We start from the raw sequence: 14,533 nt of genomic DNA, 5'->3' as shown, positions 1-14,533 counted from the left end.
CCCCCCCCCCCCCCCCCCCCCCCCCCCCCAGAAAAATACAGATGGATCAATAGCCCATATTGGTTAGATTTTATTTCTGCAGGCTATAAATGCAGACTGCTCTTTCAGCTGCCAAGAAAGCAAGGGAGCTGTGGAAAGGGTGTGGCATGGATAATTGGTGAAGAAAGAAATTCTCCTTTTAAAAAGAGTGATTACCATATTCACTGCTTTTAACAATGAAATACTGAAATACTCATATGCTTGACTTTGTCCCTTTATTGAGAATTTTAATGCATTTGACACTATAGTCTTGGCCCTGCAGTCTGCTTCACAAATACAACGCATCAATACATCACCCACCCAATTTTACTGTGACAATTTCAGTCTGCTGCAGTAGGCTACATGTCTTCCGAGCCCTTTATTACCTCAGTCTTATTACCTCAGTCTTATTACCTCCTCTTTTTTTTATACAACTGATCATTAGTTACAGACAGTATATGTATAACTGGGACCTCTCGAACACACATACACACAGGAATCTTGTCCTGGTAATCAAATAAATCTTGGAGACCACATTAACAATGGTCCATATATTATAGGATACATCATTATCATAGTGATGCTCTGCTGAAAGAGGTTTTAATGTCTAGTAAAGCAGGCCCTGTCTTTGTGATCAATGTCTTTCCCCCTCCTAACAGAATTAGGGGTAGGGTGGGGGAAGGAATGGAGGAAACAGCTGATGACCAGTGGGTGAAGTCACTGGGTTCTCTATTGACTTCATATGCAATTGCTGCCATTGTCTTGGAAGAAGAGCTATAAGAAATATATAATAATTATTTTATAATTATATAATAATGTTATTATTTTTATTTTATATGTAGCCCATACATACAATTTTTATAGCATTTTCACCACCCGAACGCCAACTGCTGTAAATACTGCATACATAAAAGTTTGTTCAATTTAAAAAGGTGAATGCCGTAAATTTATATCCATCTCCCTTTTAAAGCATGGAGTTTAATTTGTGTCTGTGTGTTTGCCCAGTATGGGTTTAAAATAACTACTGGTGGTGTGGCAGTGAGGATCTCCATTTGTTTCCATTCCCCCAGGACTCATTGACTCAGATGTCCAGTGGATGTGATTGACAGATATGCCGAAGGGCTACATTATGGTGAATTGGGTCAGGGTGTGGCATTGCTTCCCTGCTTATTGTCCTCATTCTTTCACTATGATTATTTTAGTCTTTACTGATAGCCATCTATCGCGCTATTGTGTCGCTGTCAAATATCTGTCAATTTATGTCTTTTGGTCGTTCTTATTCGTCCCTTTGTTCTTCTCTTAATCCTTCTGCAATCTCCCTGATATTAAGGTCACTTGGTCATTTTTGTTTTACATGGTCTTTTTTAAATATCATGATAGCAGCTGACTCTCAATCTCTTAAGTACTGAGCTGCAATACAGCCTGCTTATCCAGATTACTCTAAATCCTCCTATTGCTGCTGTTAAGAGAAAATCTCAGGCTTCTTGATTTAAAAAAAAGCATGAGTTGCAAGATATTGTGTGCATGCAAAAGACTGCCTGTATGCAACAGTAACACCCACTTATGGATGTGTTCATTCATGTTCCACTTATGGAACATGAATATAGATCTGAAGACAATCAGCGTCTTCAGTGTAGTGTGGCCTGCAAATGGAGTTTATTCTCAGTTTTGTCCGTGGAGTGATCAGTAGCCCCTTTGTGCTCCCTCCCTTGAATCTAAAAGAACTGCATTCTGCTAAATCATCAGTCATTGACTGGAAACATTAACAGCTGCATTATATTAAATGGGTTAAGATATGTCTTGGGGAAAGGGGAAAATTCATTTCATCAGAGAAAAAAAATGCAAACCCACTGCTGTTTTCCTCATTTAAGGTCCCCAGTCCCATAAACTGCTGATGGGTAGATGTGTACTTTCTTTTCAAGTAGCTGTCATGTGATACCTTTCTTTTTGTGTCTGCAGTTCTGGGAAGTGATCAGCGATGAGCACGGCATCGATCCCACAGGAACTTACCATGGAGACAGTGACCTGCAGCTGGACAGGATCAGTGTCTACTATAATGAGGCCACAGGTTAGCTGCCTTCCTACTAACTGATCTTTACATAGATAAAGGGTATATTATGTGAACATATGTTCAGCTTGGCCATTTAATTCTGAAATATAACTTAAGACTTTCTCCTGTCATGCATGGATTTTCTCACATTATATGTCCTGTGTAACATTCCAGACTGTGGGTTCAGGCGTTACTGAGTTGGTATGTTTTCTCTCTTCTTCTTTCTCTCTCTCTCTCCCTGTTTTCTCTCCTCTTTCACGTGGAGGAGGTAAATATGTTCCTCGGGCCATTCTGGTGGACTTGGAACCTGGCACCATGGACTCTGTGAGGTCTGGACCCTTTGGGCAGATCTTCAGACCTGACAATTTCGTGTTTGGTGGGTAGAATAAAACCATACTATCATGTTACTGAATGACTAAAGCCTTTTATGAACAGGGGGAAAGAAAAGCTCACCTGTATGTCATTCCTTCCCCTCCAGGTCAGAGTGGTGCTGGAAACAACTGGGCCAAGGGTCACTACACAGAAGGAGCTGAGTTGGTGGACTCAGTCCTGGATGTGGTCCGCAAAGAGTCAGAAAGCTGTGACTGCCTGCAGGGCTTCCAGCTCACCCACTCTCTTGGTGGTGGAACTGGATCCGGTATGGGAACACTTCTCATCAGCAAGATCCGTGAGGAGTACCCCGACCGTATCATGAACACCTTCAGTGTGGTGCCTTCCCCCAAGGTACCCTTGTGATAGAGCATGAGCATTTTAATTTCAAGAGATTTGATTTTAGTTTCTCTTGCCTTAGGTTTTCTCCTTTAAGATCATGAGACTTAAGAACAACTCTATGTGTTTTCTGTCCTCAGGTGTCAGACACAGTGGTTGAGCCTTACAATGCCACCCTGTCAGTTCACCAGCTTGTAGAAAACACAGATGAAACCTACTGCATTGACAATGAAGCCCTGTATGACATCTGCTTCCGCACTCTGAAACTGACCACACCCACCTACGGAGACCTTAACCACCTTGTGTCCGCCACAATGAGTGGGGTCACCACCTGCCTGCGCTTCCCCGGTCAGCTCAATGCTGATCTCCGCAAACTTGCTGTCAACATGGTGCCTTTCCCCCGTTTGCACTTCTTCATGCCTGGCTTCGCTCCCCTGACCAGCAGAGGCAGCCAGCAGTACCGAGCCCTCACAGTTCCGGAGCTCACCCAGCAGGTGTTCGATGCTAAGAATATGATGGCTGCATGTGACCCACGTCACGGCCGCTATCTGACCGTCGCTGCTGTGTTCCGTGGGCGCATGTCGATGAAGGAAGTTGATGAGCAGATGCTCAACGTCCAAAACAAAAACAGCAGTTACTTTGTAGAATGGATCCCCAACAATGTCAAGACCGCCGTCTGTGACATTCCACCCCGTGGCCTGAAGATGGCCGTCACTTTCATTGGCAATAGCACAGCCATTCAGGAGCTGTTCAAGCGCATCTCTGAGCAGTTCACAGCCATGTTCCGTCGTAAGGCCTTCTTGCATTGGTACACAGGTGAAGGTATGGATGAGATGGAGTTCACCGAAGCAGAGAGCAACATGAATGATCTGGTGTCTGAGTACCAGCAGTACCAGGATGCCACTGCTGAAGAAGAGGGTGAATTTGAGGAGGAGGCTGAAGAAGATGCTTGAAGATAAAGATGTGAAAGTGAAGACATCAATGCCAAACAAAAAATAATAAAGGAATAACTGACAAAAGTACAAAGGTAATCAAGGAACAAACGTAGTGTCATTGCTAGAATTAAACTTTAGCATGCGTTAGATATCCCTTGTGATTCACTGCAAATAAAGTCGTCAAATAAAAATGTGTTTGCATTTTATTAAGGTTTTCTCTTATTTGTCTGATAAAATGTTATCTACAACTCAGCTATTACATTTTAAAGTCGTGCAAATGTAAATAATTGGATCTCAAGAGGGATTTTGTCAAGATTTTGACCAGAACCCAAAAGAAGACAAGAACAGACAGTACATTTATTTAATGGAAGGTATGTGATCAGGATTTTGGTGGTACTCTCAGTGTTAGTGGCTGGGCAAGACTGGATGGTTAAGCAAGCATGTTTGCTTAAGGCAAATTATCTCATTCTGTTTATGGCTGAAAGCTGGAGCTGGCGAGGCCAGAAGGTAGAAGACAGAGATTGACAAAAGTTTGTTAACCAAACGGGCATAAACAGAGTTTCTCAACTTCACTAGGTAAATTGGCTGGTATACCACACTACACATGGATGTGGGGGGAAGAGAGAAGAGGAGAGAGAGAGAGAGAGAGAGAGAGAGAGAGAGAGAGAGAAAGAACAAAGTCAGACAGACAGATAAAACCCAAAACACACCAACCATGCCACACTCACCCAAAGGGGAAAAAATAAACAAAATCACACTCACTCTAATACCAGCTGTTACTGGGCAGGATCCACGGCGGAGGGGTTGTGACAGATTTCCAGAGATGGATGAATTTTAACTGTGTGGAGGTCAGCAGTTTCTGCAGAAGAGGATACTGATGCATTCATGTGCTGTTACCTGCAGCGATGAAAAATACCTGTGCCATTCAGTTTTGTTCTGCATGGATAACTGGGTAAATGTGTGCGTAGAACAAAGCTTAAATCAGATATGGTCATCAGATATTATTGTAGTATTGAATGAGGTGTATTATCTAGAGGTGTCTACTCTGCAAGCATTACGATGGTTAAAAGGGTGCACCACCAATTTACAACATGATAGAGTCAGACAAAGTTATTTATCTGCACCAAACCACATTGTGTGGTTAGGTATGAATCAAACCTAAGAACATATATTCAGTGCACCCTGGCAATGTTTAGATGAGCTAAATATTCAACTCAAAGTAGGGCATCTGTTGGTTCATTAAAATACAATTCCACAAATTTATTCAGACAAACCAACTACTTAATTTGGAAGTAAAAACATTTTTATTGTGAGTTTCTTGTAAGGTTTTGCATTCAAATTTCTCTGGAGAGCCATAGCTCACAGAAAAATTGGTGGAGATACAGGTGCACCAAGCAATGTCGCAAGTAGTTGTGTAACTTTATTATTCAGCCATATAATTATAAGGCTTCAAACTGTTGCTGGTGCCCAAGACATGGCTGGCTTAACCTTGAACGAGGCACTAGGGCAAAAGTGAGCAGCCTGGTCCATATGCTGTACCTCCCACACAAGCCCCAGGTTCACGGTGTGTTAATGTTTGCAAAATATAAGTACAAAACTGAAATAATGATGGTCAACATGATGAACAACATTTTGACACAGAGACCCTATTCAAGACAAGGCTTCAAGGTTTAGGTAATAAAGCAGGACCCACCTCAAGGCCCTCATGTCAGATTATGTTGTGCTTTAGCGCTGTGTATATAAGTCATTCCTATTGACACCTTCTTTATCACATTAACACAAAATACTGCATGTTAAACTAAAGTTTGCTGCCTCACAAACCAATGGCTAATTTGATCTAAAAATGTCCCTTGTCACCCTGTGACATGCACCTAAAAGAGTGGAAAATCTATTACAAAATGTAAGGGAATGCATATAAATGTTGATATATACATAACCGAATGTCATTTGAACTGTTCACCAATATCCCGTACAGATAAAAGGTAACACTTTATAATAATCAGTTATAAGGCATTTATTTGGATTTACCTCTGTCCTGCCGCATCACAGCTGTGATCAAGTATCTGTTGATCACACCCTTTTGTATTATCAGTTAATATGCATTTACACAGTAATTGATTATCATTGTAATGTGTTGTTTGTACATTTTGCATGGCAAAATAATGTGTATGTCTACAGATGGGTGACAAATTAAAGTAAAAAAACTAGTGTCTTAGTATGGAGTCAGGCCATCATAAGCCTCCAGAAGAGCTTCAGTGCACCTCGCCAAGTCTGCTGAACTCAGTTGGAGGGATGAACACCATTCCTCCAGAAGACACTCCCACATTTTTATATACAACCATTATTTTATCAGATAATCTTATTGAGATGAAGATCTCTTTTGCAAGAGAGACCTGAGTACAGCAGATAGAAAGAAATACAAACATAGCCATACATAACAAAAGGAGAAATAGATCTCAAGGTGAATGTTTATATTATATTATTTGGTCTTACAGAGATGGTGGTGGAGAGCATTGTCTTATGCATTGGTCCAAAGTCTTCCATAGGTGGGAAATTGGGTTGAGATCTGGTGACTGTAAAGGCCGTAGAATTTTATTCATGTCATTTTCAAACTCACCAAACCATTCAGTGAGCCCTGGTACACGTAAGCATACAGCATACACACGGTTTTTGTGTGCACATTTCTGTCTACAATTTTGGGTAAATTGGGTGCAAAATTTGACAGTTCGAAATAATGAACACATTTTACTCAACAATTCTTTTTTCATTAAAATTCAAAGAAAAAACGTAGCCCACATGATGAAATAAAGTAAACAGTGTAAGAAAAGCTAACTAGTTTTGAATATTTACATTGTTAACACGTTTGCAAGACCTATGTAGGCCTATATGTCCCTAACCTAAAAGTGTGGAATTCTCTCACAGTCCATATCTGAACAATCCACCCATTATTATTATTAATTTAAGTTCTTGAGTTCTACCAAAACAAGTTCCTGAAGTATAAACATTCCTGATATAACATTTTTATTTTCCCAGCAAAAGGCAGCACATTGAAAAGTCACCAGTACAAGCCAGGAATGACCCATATTTACATATAACTTTTAAAATTTTCATTCTACTGCTGGATTCATATACAAAGCTGTTTAGATTATGAAGACAGTTGGACCCGGTTTACACAACGGCACTGGTATCAATCATAGCCTGGATAATGTAAAAAGGTATGAATCAGTGTCTGTACGGTCCCTTTAAGAAACGAATGCACAGCGCGAAAAGAAATGTATCAGGATCAGCCCTGAAATGTATGAAGACTAGACGCTTTGGGGAATATTGGTCCAATCAGAGACGTTTTAAGTAACTGAGGTTTCAATGTCCAATAGTTACAGATTTTATAGTGAGTGACTGGCATATTGGCCAATCGCCTGCGATTGACACGCCTATATGGGCACGGCCAAATATTTCCAGGATGTGCATTTACGTTTTTGTTTATCTCCACCTGATCTCCGCTGAGCAAGGCGAAGCGTGTTAAGGTGGGTATCATATACATCCATGGGGTATCAGAGTACAACCTTTACTTTTCCGTAGTAGAAAAAGCATGTGTGTATGCACAATCGTAACACACCCACATTGTATATTTACAAGAGCTTCCTTTTTTTGCCACGCAGTTGGGTGAATTACAGTTAAGCCACTCGTATAACCGCGTAAACTTCCTTCATAGTTTTCAAAGTAATTGCCACGATAGTTAATTGGGATTGTCATTTTCTTGAAAGAAGTAGCAAATAACATTTAAACTGAGAAGATAATTTGGTAGTTATTGACAATAAAGACGAAATTAACTTACACAACAAGTAGTTAAGTTTGTTGCCGTTTGAATAATAATTAGTGGTAAACGTGTTTTCAACATTTATGCTGACAGGAAGTGGAATTGCTGTGAAGTGATGTGGTTTTGACATGATTGTTCATACACGTTCAATTAAAGTTGTAGCAGCGTTGCTTAACGCCATTTAGATCATTGCTACAAAGTGTATGATAGCAAGCATACAACACTTAAAGTAACGTTATAGCTAAAGAGATCATTAATTAGCTATTTAGCCTAACATTGGCCGCATGAATTGCCTTGTAATGTCTAACGTTAACTAATGCTAGTTAACTCATTTTCTGTATGTTAGTTAATGTTAACGTTGGTGGAACTATACTTTAAAATCACAGCCTTAATAGCCTTTTATCTGTGTTTAGGTAAAGTAGCGGTCTGCCTTACCCTGTAAGAGGAATGGATGCAACTCAGATGATCAGTGACTCAATCTTGGAGTCAGATGACGAAGAAAATGAAGAGGAGAATAGAGAGAAGAGGGGACGACCATTGGCTAAACTGTGCATCTTAAAAAATGAACACATCCCTGAGGGTGGTGAGTGGTTTACCGCTGCTGTTATTACACCTGTGGTTTGTTATTTTATGTCAGCCTAACTTGCATGAACAGGTCATGTTTATATATTTCTTACAATGGACATTCTTTGTCACACAGAGTTGCCCCTGTTTTTGGGAGATAATGTGCTTGGCCGTGACCCCAACACCTGCACCCTACCTTTGCTAGCACCCTCAATATCCAAGCAGCACGCTACCATATGCATCTCTGTCTACCGGAAGAAAGGTTGTCACAGTGAAGTGGACACAGAGGCTTTGGTTTGGGACCTAGGGAGCATGAATGGGACCCGCAAGGGTCGCTTAAAGCTGACCCCTAATGTACGCTATGCTCTCAGTGAAAGTGACAGTTTGGTGATGGCAGACATCCCATGTAAGTATGTCAGCTGTGCTGTAGATGGAGCCTCTTCTCAAGGGGGGGTGAGGACTCCTGTGAGCAGAAATTCAGGGGTAAATGTAAGGTTACCAGATGCCTCAGCAGAAAAGGGGGGTTACACAAGCACAGGGAGCAAGAAATGTGTCAATGGTCGTTGCCTGTCTTTTGAGCAAACTCTAACCCAGCCTCAGAGAACCCTGGTTCCAGAATCTGACTCGGACTCAGAAGGAGAAAGAGAGGGAGGAGGAGATAGAAGGCACAAGGCTCTAGGTATGTAAATTATGTATATATGAAGAAGCGAATATATACACATACATTAAGAAGTGAATGAGAATATATATATATATATATATGTGTGTGTGTGTGAAGCCCTGTTTTTTTTATACCCGATTTCTTACAACTTCATCTTTATTATTTTTTACAGTTTCCGATTCTGACTCCTATAAATCCAGTCCCACCTGTTCAACTTTCTTGAGTCCCACAAACAAAATTGTCCCTGAAAGGTATATTAGTAACATCTAATTTGGGGCTTTAACATGTACATTAATACAGGCATAACCAACCCCTGTAAGTATGTGTTTTATACATTTTATTCCTTTCTTTCACTTTTGAATTATAATGCTTGTCATGTTGTTTTCAACTGTTTTACAGTGAGGATGAAAGCCCCATCACACCGTCCTCCACTAAAAATAGGCCGAATGTAGATGTTGGGCGACGGCAACTGAATGAAAAAAAGGCACTTGCGATTGTGGACGACAGTGAAAAGGAGGAGGGAAGGGAGGAAGAAAGAGCAGCCCTAGGAGGGAGAAAGTCTGAAGAAAGTGGACACCATGTGCCAGTGGAGCAGGAAAGCAATGTCAGTCTTACAGGAGTAGATGAATTGCCTGTATCTACACCGGCAGTCGTCACACATGTGATTCCTGCATTTAACATGGACAGTGACACAGATATGGAGGGAGAAGAGGAAGGGGTGGCATCTGTGGGTCCTGTGACCTCAAATACAAACCAACAAGCTGATCAGCCACCAAACACAGCTCACTTCCACATGGACAGTGATACAGATGTCGATGATGATGCCTTAGACAAAGTTCCTAAATCAGTGCCTTTCTCTGCTGACACCACCAGACCTCCTAATGTTGGTTCAGTTATTCAGCCAGAGGGCATCACTATGGACAGTGACACTGATGTGGATGAGGATGCTGTTGTGTCAGATGCTGCTACAAAAGCAAAGCCCATGTCATTTCAGAGCACACACACAGCTGACTCTGCTCCTTCAAGTCAGCTGAAAGATTTCCACCTAGACAGTGACACAGATCTTGATGAGGAAGAAGAAAAGGAATGTGGAACAAATACGACATGCCCTAAAATAAATGAAACTCCGACTAGATTAGATATCAAGCCATTTGTTCCTGAACACGCCACTGCCACTCCTCACAACCTGCATCTAAACAGTGACACAGATGATGAAGCTATTCCTGCCCCTGTCATCAGTAAACCCTCTGTGGTGTCTGATCTCACAGAATCATGCACCACTGCAGACACAGGGGCTGATTTGGGTATTCTGTCTGACAGTGACACAGATGTGGAAGATAATTCTCCTCTGGTTGTACCTGTTGTTGTCACAACCTTGTCAGTTGCTCCTCATGCCAAGTCAGAAGCATTTCAGTCAGATTCTAATGCAGACACAGATGTGGATGAATCCAGTGAGCCCCCTGCCGGAGACGTGGCCAATCTAGCTGACCTTAGAGTGGACAGTGACACAGATGTGAAAATGAAGAAGTTGGATTTTGGAGAGGCAGGTGAGGGCCAGATCCCTAGCCTGCGCAGAGAAAATACACCTGGGTTGCTGGCTCCCGTTCTGCAGAACTGCTCTACTCCTTCACCATTGTCAGGTAATCGGTAAATAAGTCTTCCAGTGGGAACTTAACGGAAAGAATATAGGATGCAACTGAAGATTATTTTCATGATCTATTGGGTTTATAAAATGTCAGGAAAAAAAGTGAAAAATGGCCATTATGATTTCCCACAGCCCAATGTGATGTATTCTGATATCTATTTTTTGACAAGATATTTACTTTACATGGTATATTAAAAAGTCCTTCCATTGAAGAAGCTAGGAAACTTGGAAAAACAACAATATCAACAAAACAAACAACAGTGATTACATTAATTACAGACAGAATTACTTAAAGCCTATTCATACATTTTATTCACAGAACAAACCTGCCATATTGCAGTGGGCTCTTTATGTAACAACTCTTCAGGTGTGGGAGTGTACTGCAGAAATTCAGCGATCGAGGGAAAAGTAAATATAACTAACTGTATCAACAAGGAAAATAAATACAAGCAATAACAATATGTAATACAAGAAAAATACATACGTTGGATACATGTTGTGTATGAATAATGCTTTGGCAACATCCAGAGGAAGGAGAGGAAAATCAAGGCCTGTTGAGAGTGAGGAAGTGGGGCAGGTAGAGCAGGCTAAGCGAGCTAGAGGGAAAAAAATCCATGAGGCGACAGAAAGATGATGCGGAAGAAAGTCTTCAAACAGAAAGGAAGGGGGGAGAAGGGAAGGGGGGAGATCGATGAGAGGCAGCATAGGAGGGTTCATCAAGAAAAAATTGAAAGGGAAAGAAAATAGAAGGAAGAACAAGAAAGATTGCAGACTGAAAATGCAGAAGCAATAAAGAGAGTATAATACAAGAAAAATAAATACGTTGCAGGCATGAGGACAGAGTTGACTTCAGCAATCTAGAGATGCTTGATATAATCTCGAAATGATCAATGAAGGGAAACCTGATTTTATATTTTCTTATACATTTAAAGTGGAAATCAGTTTCTCACTTTAAAGACCCATCATGACCTCCTTGATCTACTGTATAAATTTTTCTCAATTTGTAATAGGAGATGTAAGCATGTTTAAATTGTCTTTTCATTTTAAAATTTTTTTTTTTTTCTTTGGGGTGGTTCCAGAAGGAGAAATTGAAGGTATGGAGACTCAGGCTTTCCTGGCTCCATCTACAGGTCCTTACTCAAGACGTGAGTGAATTACTTTTGATACATTCAAATTGCACATAACTTTGTGTCTGTTTCTTAGAGAAAGTATTTATTTTAACGTTGCACAAACGTCTTTATTTTGTCTTCCTGGTCTCCCAGGTTTAGTAGCCCCTGCTGTAAGACCTATAGGATTGTCTTCCTGCTCAGACAGCCAGGAGGATGAGGACTTTGTCGTGGCTGAGACGCAGTCCTTCGTTCTTCAGACCAGAGACTGTGAGGGCAACCCTCCGGGGGATCACACCATGGATCCCACCCAATCATTTGTCATTGAGTCTTCTGGGGATGAAAAAGGCGAACAGTCCAGCAGAGGAGGGTCTTTACAGTTGGGATTGTCAGACAGCAGCCACATGCAGCGTCAGGCTCAAGCTCTAGCAATGGAAAGCACTGAGGCTTTTCCCTTTGTGGAAGGGGCAGTGAATCTTGAAGACACCCAAGCATATGCAGCTATCTCGAATGCAGACAGAACCTCCTGTGAGAATGATTCAAATCTGGAGGCCACACAGGCCTATGGAGAGCATGTGGAACCTGTCAACTGTTCAGTCATGTCTGAAAAGGAAGTTCAGGTAGATTTGGCCCTAGAAGCAACACAGGCATACATTTTAGAGCCCTACAGTAATTCAGAGGATGAAACAGATGAAGATGAGAGAATAAACACTGCTACTGCTGAGCCTCAGCCTTTAGACTTTCCCACCTCATCTACTCTTGCCATGGCTGAAACCCAACCAATGTCTGCCTTTGAGGAAGAGGAAATTTTGGATCAAGAAAAACCTGTTTCCTCTGTATTACAAGTTATGCCCAAACAGAATGACACAGAAGAGAGGGATGAACATGGGGAGGCAGCTCTACCTCAGGAGAGGCACCTCAATGAAGCTCCTTCGGTAGCTGAAACTCAGCCCATGCGTACAAGTGATGATGAAGTGGATACAGGTGAGGTGGGAGAAAGTGACAATGAGGACTCGATTCCCGGTCCACGAAAAGGAAAAGCGAAGCCACCGCAGCTGGAAGAGGAGCAGACACAGCCACTCACTAGCTTTGAACTCTCTGCTGTTGAAACACAGCCTATGCTCACTGGTGAAGACGGGGAAAGTGATGATGAGGACTCAATTCTAGGTCCTCACAAAAGAAAAGCAAAGCCACTGCAGCTGGAAGAGGAGCAGACACAGCCCCTCACTAGTTCTGAAACTCAGCCCATGGCTACAAGTGGAAATGAGGAAAGTGATGAAGAGGATTTGATTCCAGGTCCACGAAAAAGGAAAGCAAAAGCACTGCAACTTGAAGAAGAGGAGACACAGCCCCTCATTATTTCAGAAATCTCTGCTGTTGAAATGCAGCCCACAGGTGAAGGTGGGGGAAACGATAATGAGGACGCCGTTCCACATACAAGTAAAAGAAAAGCACTGCAAATGCAAGAAGAGGACACACAACCGCTCACAAATTCTGAGGCCTCCACTGTTGAAACTCAGCCTTTGGAAACAAAAGCAGGTCTGTGTCCTCAGAGGGGAAAGGGGAGACAATTAGAAGCTGGAGCCAGTGGCATCACTATTAGAGGTAAAAGAGGGACACCAGCAAAATTAAGAGAAGAGAAGGTGGAGGCGGAGTGTTCTGAACCTTCCAAGAGACAGACAAGAGGGAAGAGTAACGCTTTGGCAACTTCCAGAGGAAGCAGAGGAAAATCAAGGCCTGAAGAGAGTGAGGAAGAGGTGGAGGTAGAGCAGGGTAAGAGAGCTAGAGGGAAAAAATCCATGAGGCGACAGAAAGATGGTGAGGAAGAAAGGCTTGGAACAGAAAGAAACGAGCATGCTGACAATAACACTCTTATAAAGGAACAAGAAGAAGAGCAATTGGGAGAGGAGAAAGATGTGACAGAGCTCAGACAACAAGAAAGAGAAAAATTGGAGAAAGAAAATAGGGAGATCGATGAAAGAGGAAGGAAACAGGAGGAGAGGAAGCACAGGAGGGAAGAGAAGGAAGAACAAGAAAGATTGCAGACTGAACCTGCAGAAAGGTTAAGACTTGAGCGGGGGAGAGCAGAACAAGAGAGAATAGAGAGGGAAAGAAAGGAACAAGAAGAAAAGGAAAGAGCTGACAAGGCACAAAAGCAAAAAGAAGAACAATTGGAGAGGGAAAGAAAGGAGAAGGAAGAAAAAGAGAGATTAGAGCATGAAAAGGCTGAAAGAGAAGAGAGAAAGAGATTGGAGAGAGAGGAGAAAGAGAGAATAGTAAAGCAAAGAAAGGAGAAGGAAGAAAAAGAGAGATTAGAGCATGAAAAGGCTGAAAGAGAAGAGAGAAAGAGATTGGAGAGAGAGGAGAAAGAGAGAATAGTAAAGCAAAGAAAGGAGAAGGAAGAAAAAGAGAGATTAGAGCATGAAAAGGCTGAAAGAGAAGAGAGAAAGAGATTGGAGAGAGAGGAGAAAGAGAGAATAGTAAAGCAAAGAAAGGAGAAGGAAGAAAAAGAGAGATTAGAGCATGAAAAGGCTGAAAGAGAAGAGAGAAAGAGATTGGAGAGAGAGGAGAAAGAGAGAATAGTAAAGCAAAGAAAGGAGAAGGAAGAAAAAGAGAGATTAGAGCATGAAAAGGCTGAAAGAGAAGAGAGAAAGAGATTGGAGAGAGAGGAGAAAGAGAGAATAGTAAAGCAAAGAAAGGAGAAGGAAGAAAAAGAGAGATTAGAGCATGAAAAGGCTGAAAGAGAAGAGAGAAAGAGATTGGAGAGAGAGGAGAAAGAGAGAATAGTAAAGCAAAGAAAGGAGAAGGAAGAAAAAGAGAGATTAGAGCATGAAAAGGCTGAAAGAGAAGAGAGAAAGAGATTGGAGAGAGAGGAGAAAGAGAGAATAGTAAAGCAAAGAAAGGAGAAGGAAGAAAAAGAGAGATTAGAGCATGAAAAGGCTGAAAGAGAAGAGAGAAAGAGATTGGAGAGAGAGGAGAAAGAGAGAATAGTAAAGCAAAGAAAGGAGAAGGAAGAAAAAGAGAGATTA

At 41.6% G+C, this 14,533-nt stretch overlaps 2 protein-coding genes across 2 annotated transcripts in view; both read left to right on the top strand.

The window, feature by feature from the left end:
* Nucleotides 1–3,917, top strand: part of tubb5 (tubulin, beta 5) — a 4,746-nt gene extending 829 nt beyond the window's left edge. Inside the window, exons 2-5 of the mRNA XM_046045337.1 lie at nt 1,978–2,086; nt 2,334–2,444; nt 2,547–2,791; nt 2,917–3,917. Of these exons, the coding sequence (XP_045901293.1) occupies nt 1,978–2,086; nt 2,334–2,444; nt 2,547–2,791; nt 2,917–3,729 (1,278 nt within the window). The 3' untranslated portion in view covers nt 3,730–3,917. The remainder of the gene's footprint in view (nt 1–1,977; nt 2,087–2,333; nt 2,445–2,546; nt 2,792–2,916) is intronic.
* Nucleotides 3,918–7,139: 3,222 nt separating this feature from the next.
* Nucleotides 7,140–14,533, top strand: part of mdc1 (mediator of DNA damage checkpoint 1) — a 13,556-nt gene continuing 6,162 nt past the window's right edge. Inside the window, exons 1-7 of the mRNA XM_046044686.1 lie at nt 7,140–7,235; nt 7,942–8,111; nt 8,229–8,771; nt 8,926–9,004; nt 9,153–10,393; nt 11,478–11,543; nt 11,661–13,420. Of these exons, the coding sequence (XP_045900642.1) occupies nt 7,976–8,111; nt 8,229–8,771; nt 8,926–9,004; nt 9,153–10,393; nt 11,478–11,543; nt 11,661–13,420 (3,825 nt within the window). The 5' untranslated portion in view covers nt 7,140–7,235; nt 7,942–7,975. The remainder of the gene's footprint in view (nt 7,236–7,941; nt 8,112–8,228; nt 8,772–8,925; nt 9,005–9,152; nt 10,394–11,477; nt 11,544–11,660; nt 13,421–14,533) is intronic.

The sequence above is a fragment of the Micropterus dolomieu genome, linkage group LG03, assembly GCF_021292245.1.
Source record: "Micropterus dolomieu isolate WLL.071019.BEF.003 ecotype Adirondacks linkage group LG03, ASM2129224v1, whole genome shotgun sequence".
Lineage (NCBI taxonomy): Eukaryota > Metazoa > Chordata > Actinopteri > Centrarchiformes > Centrarchidae > Micropterus > Micropterus dolomieu.
The sequence above is the reverse complement of the archived record's forward strand: the minus strand, read 5'-3'. Positions and strand labels throughout refer to the sequence as shown.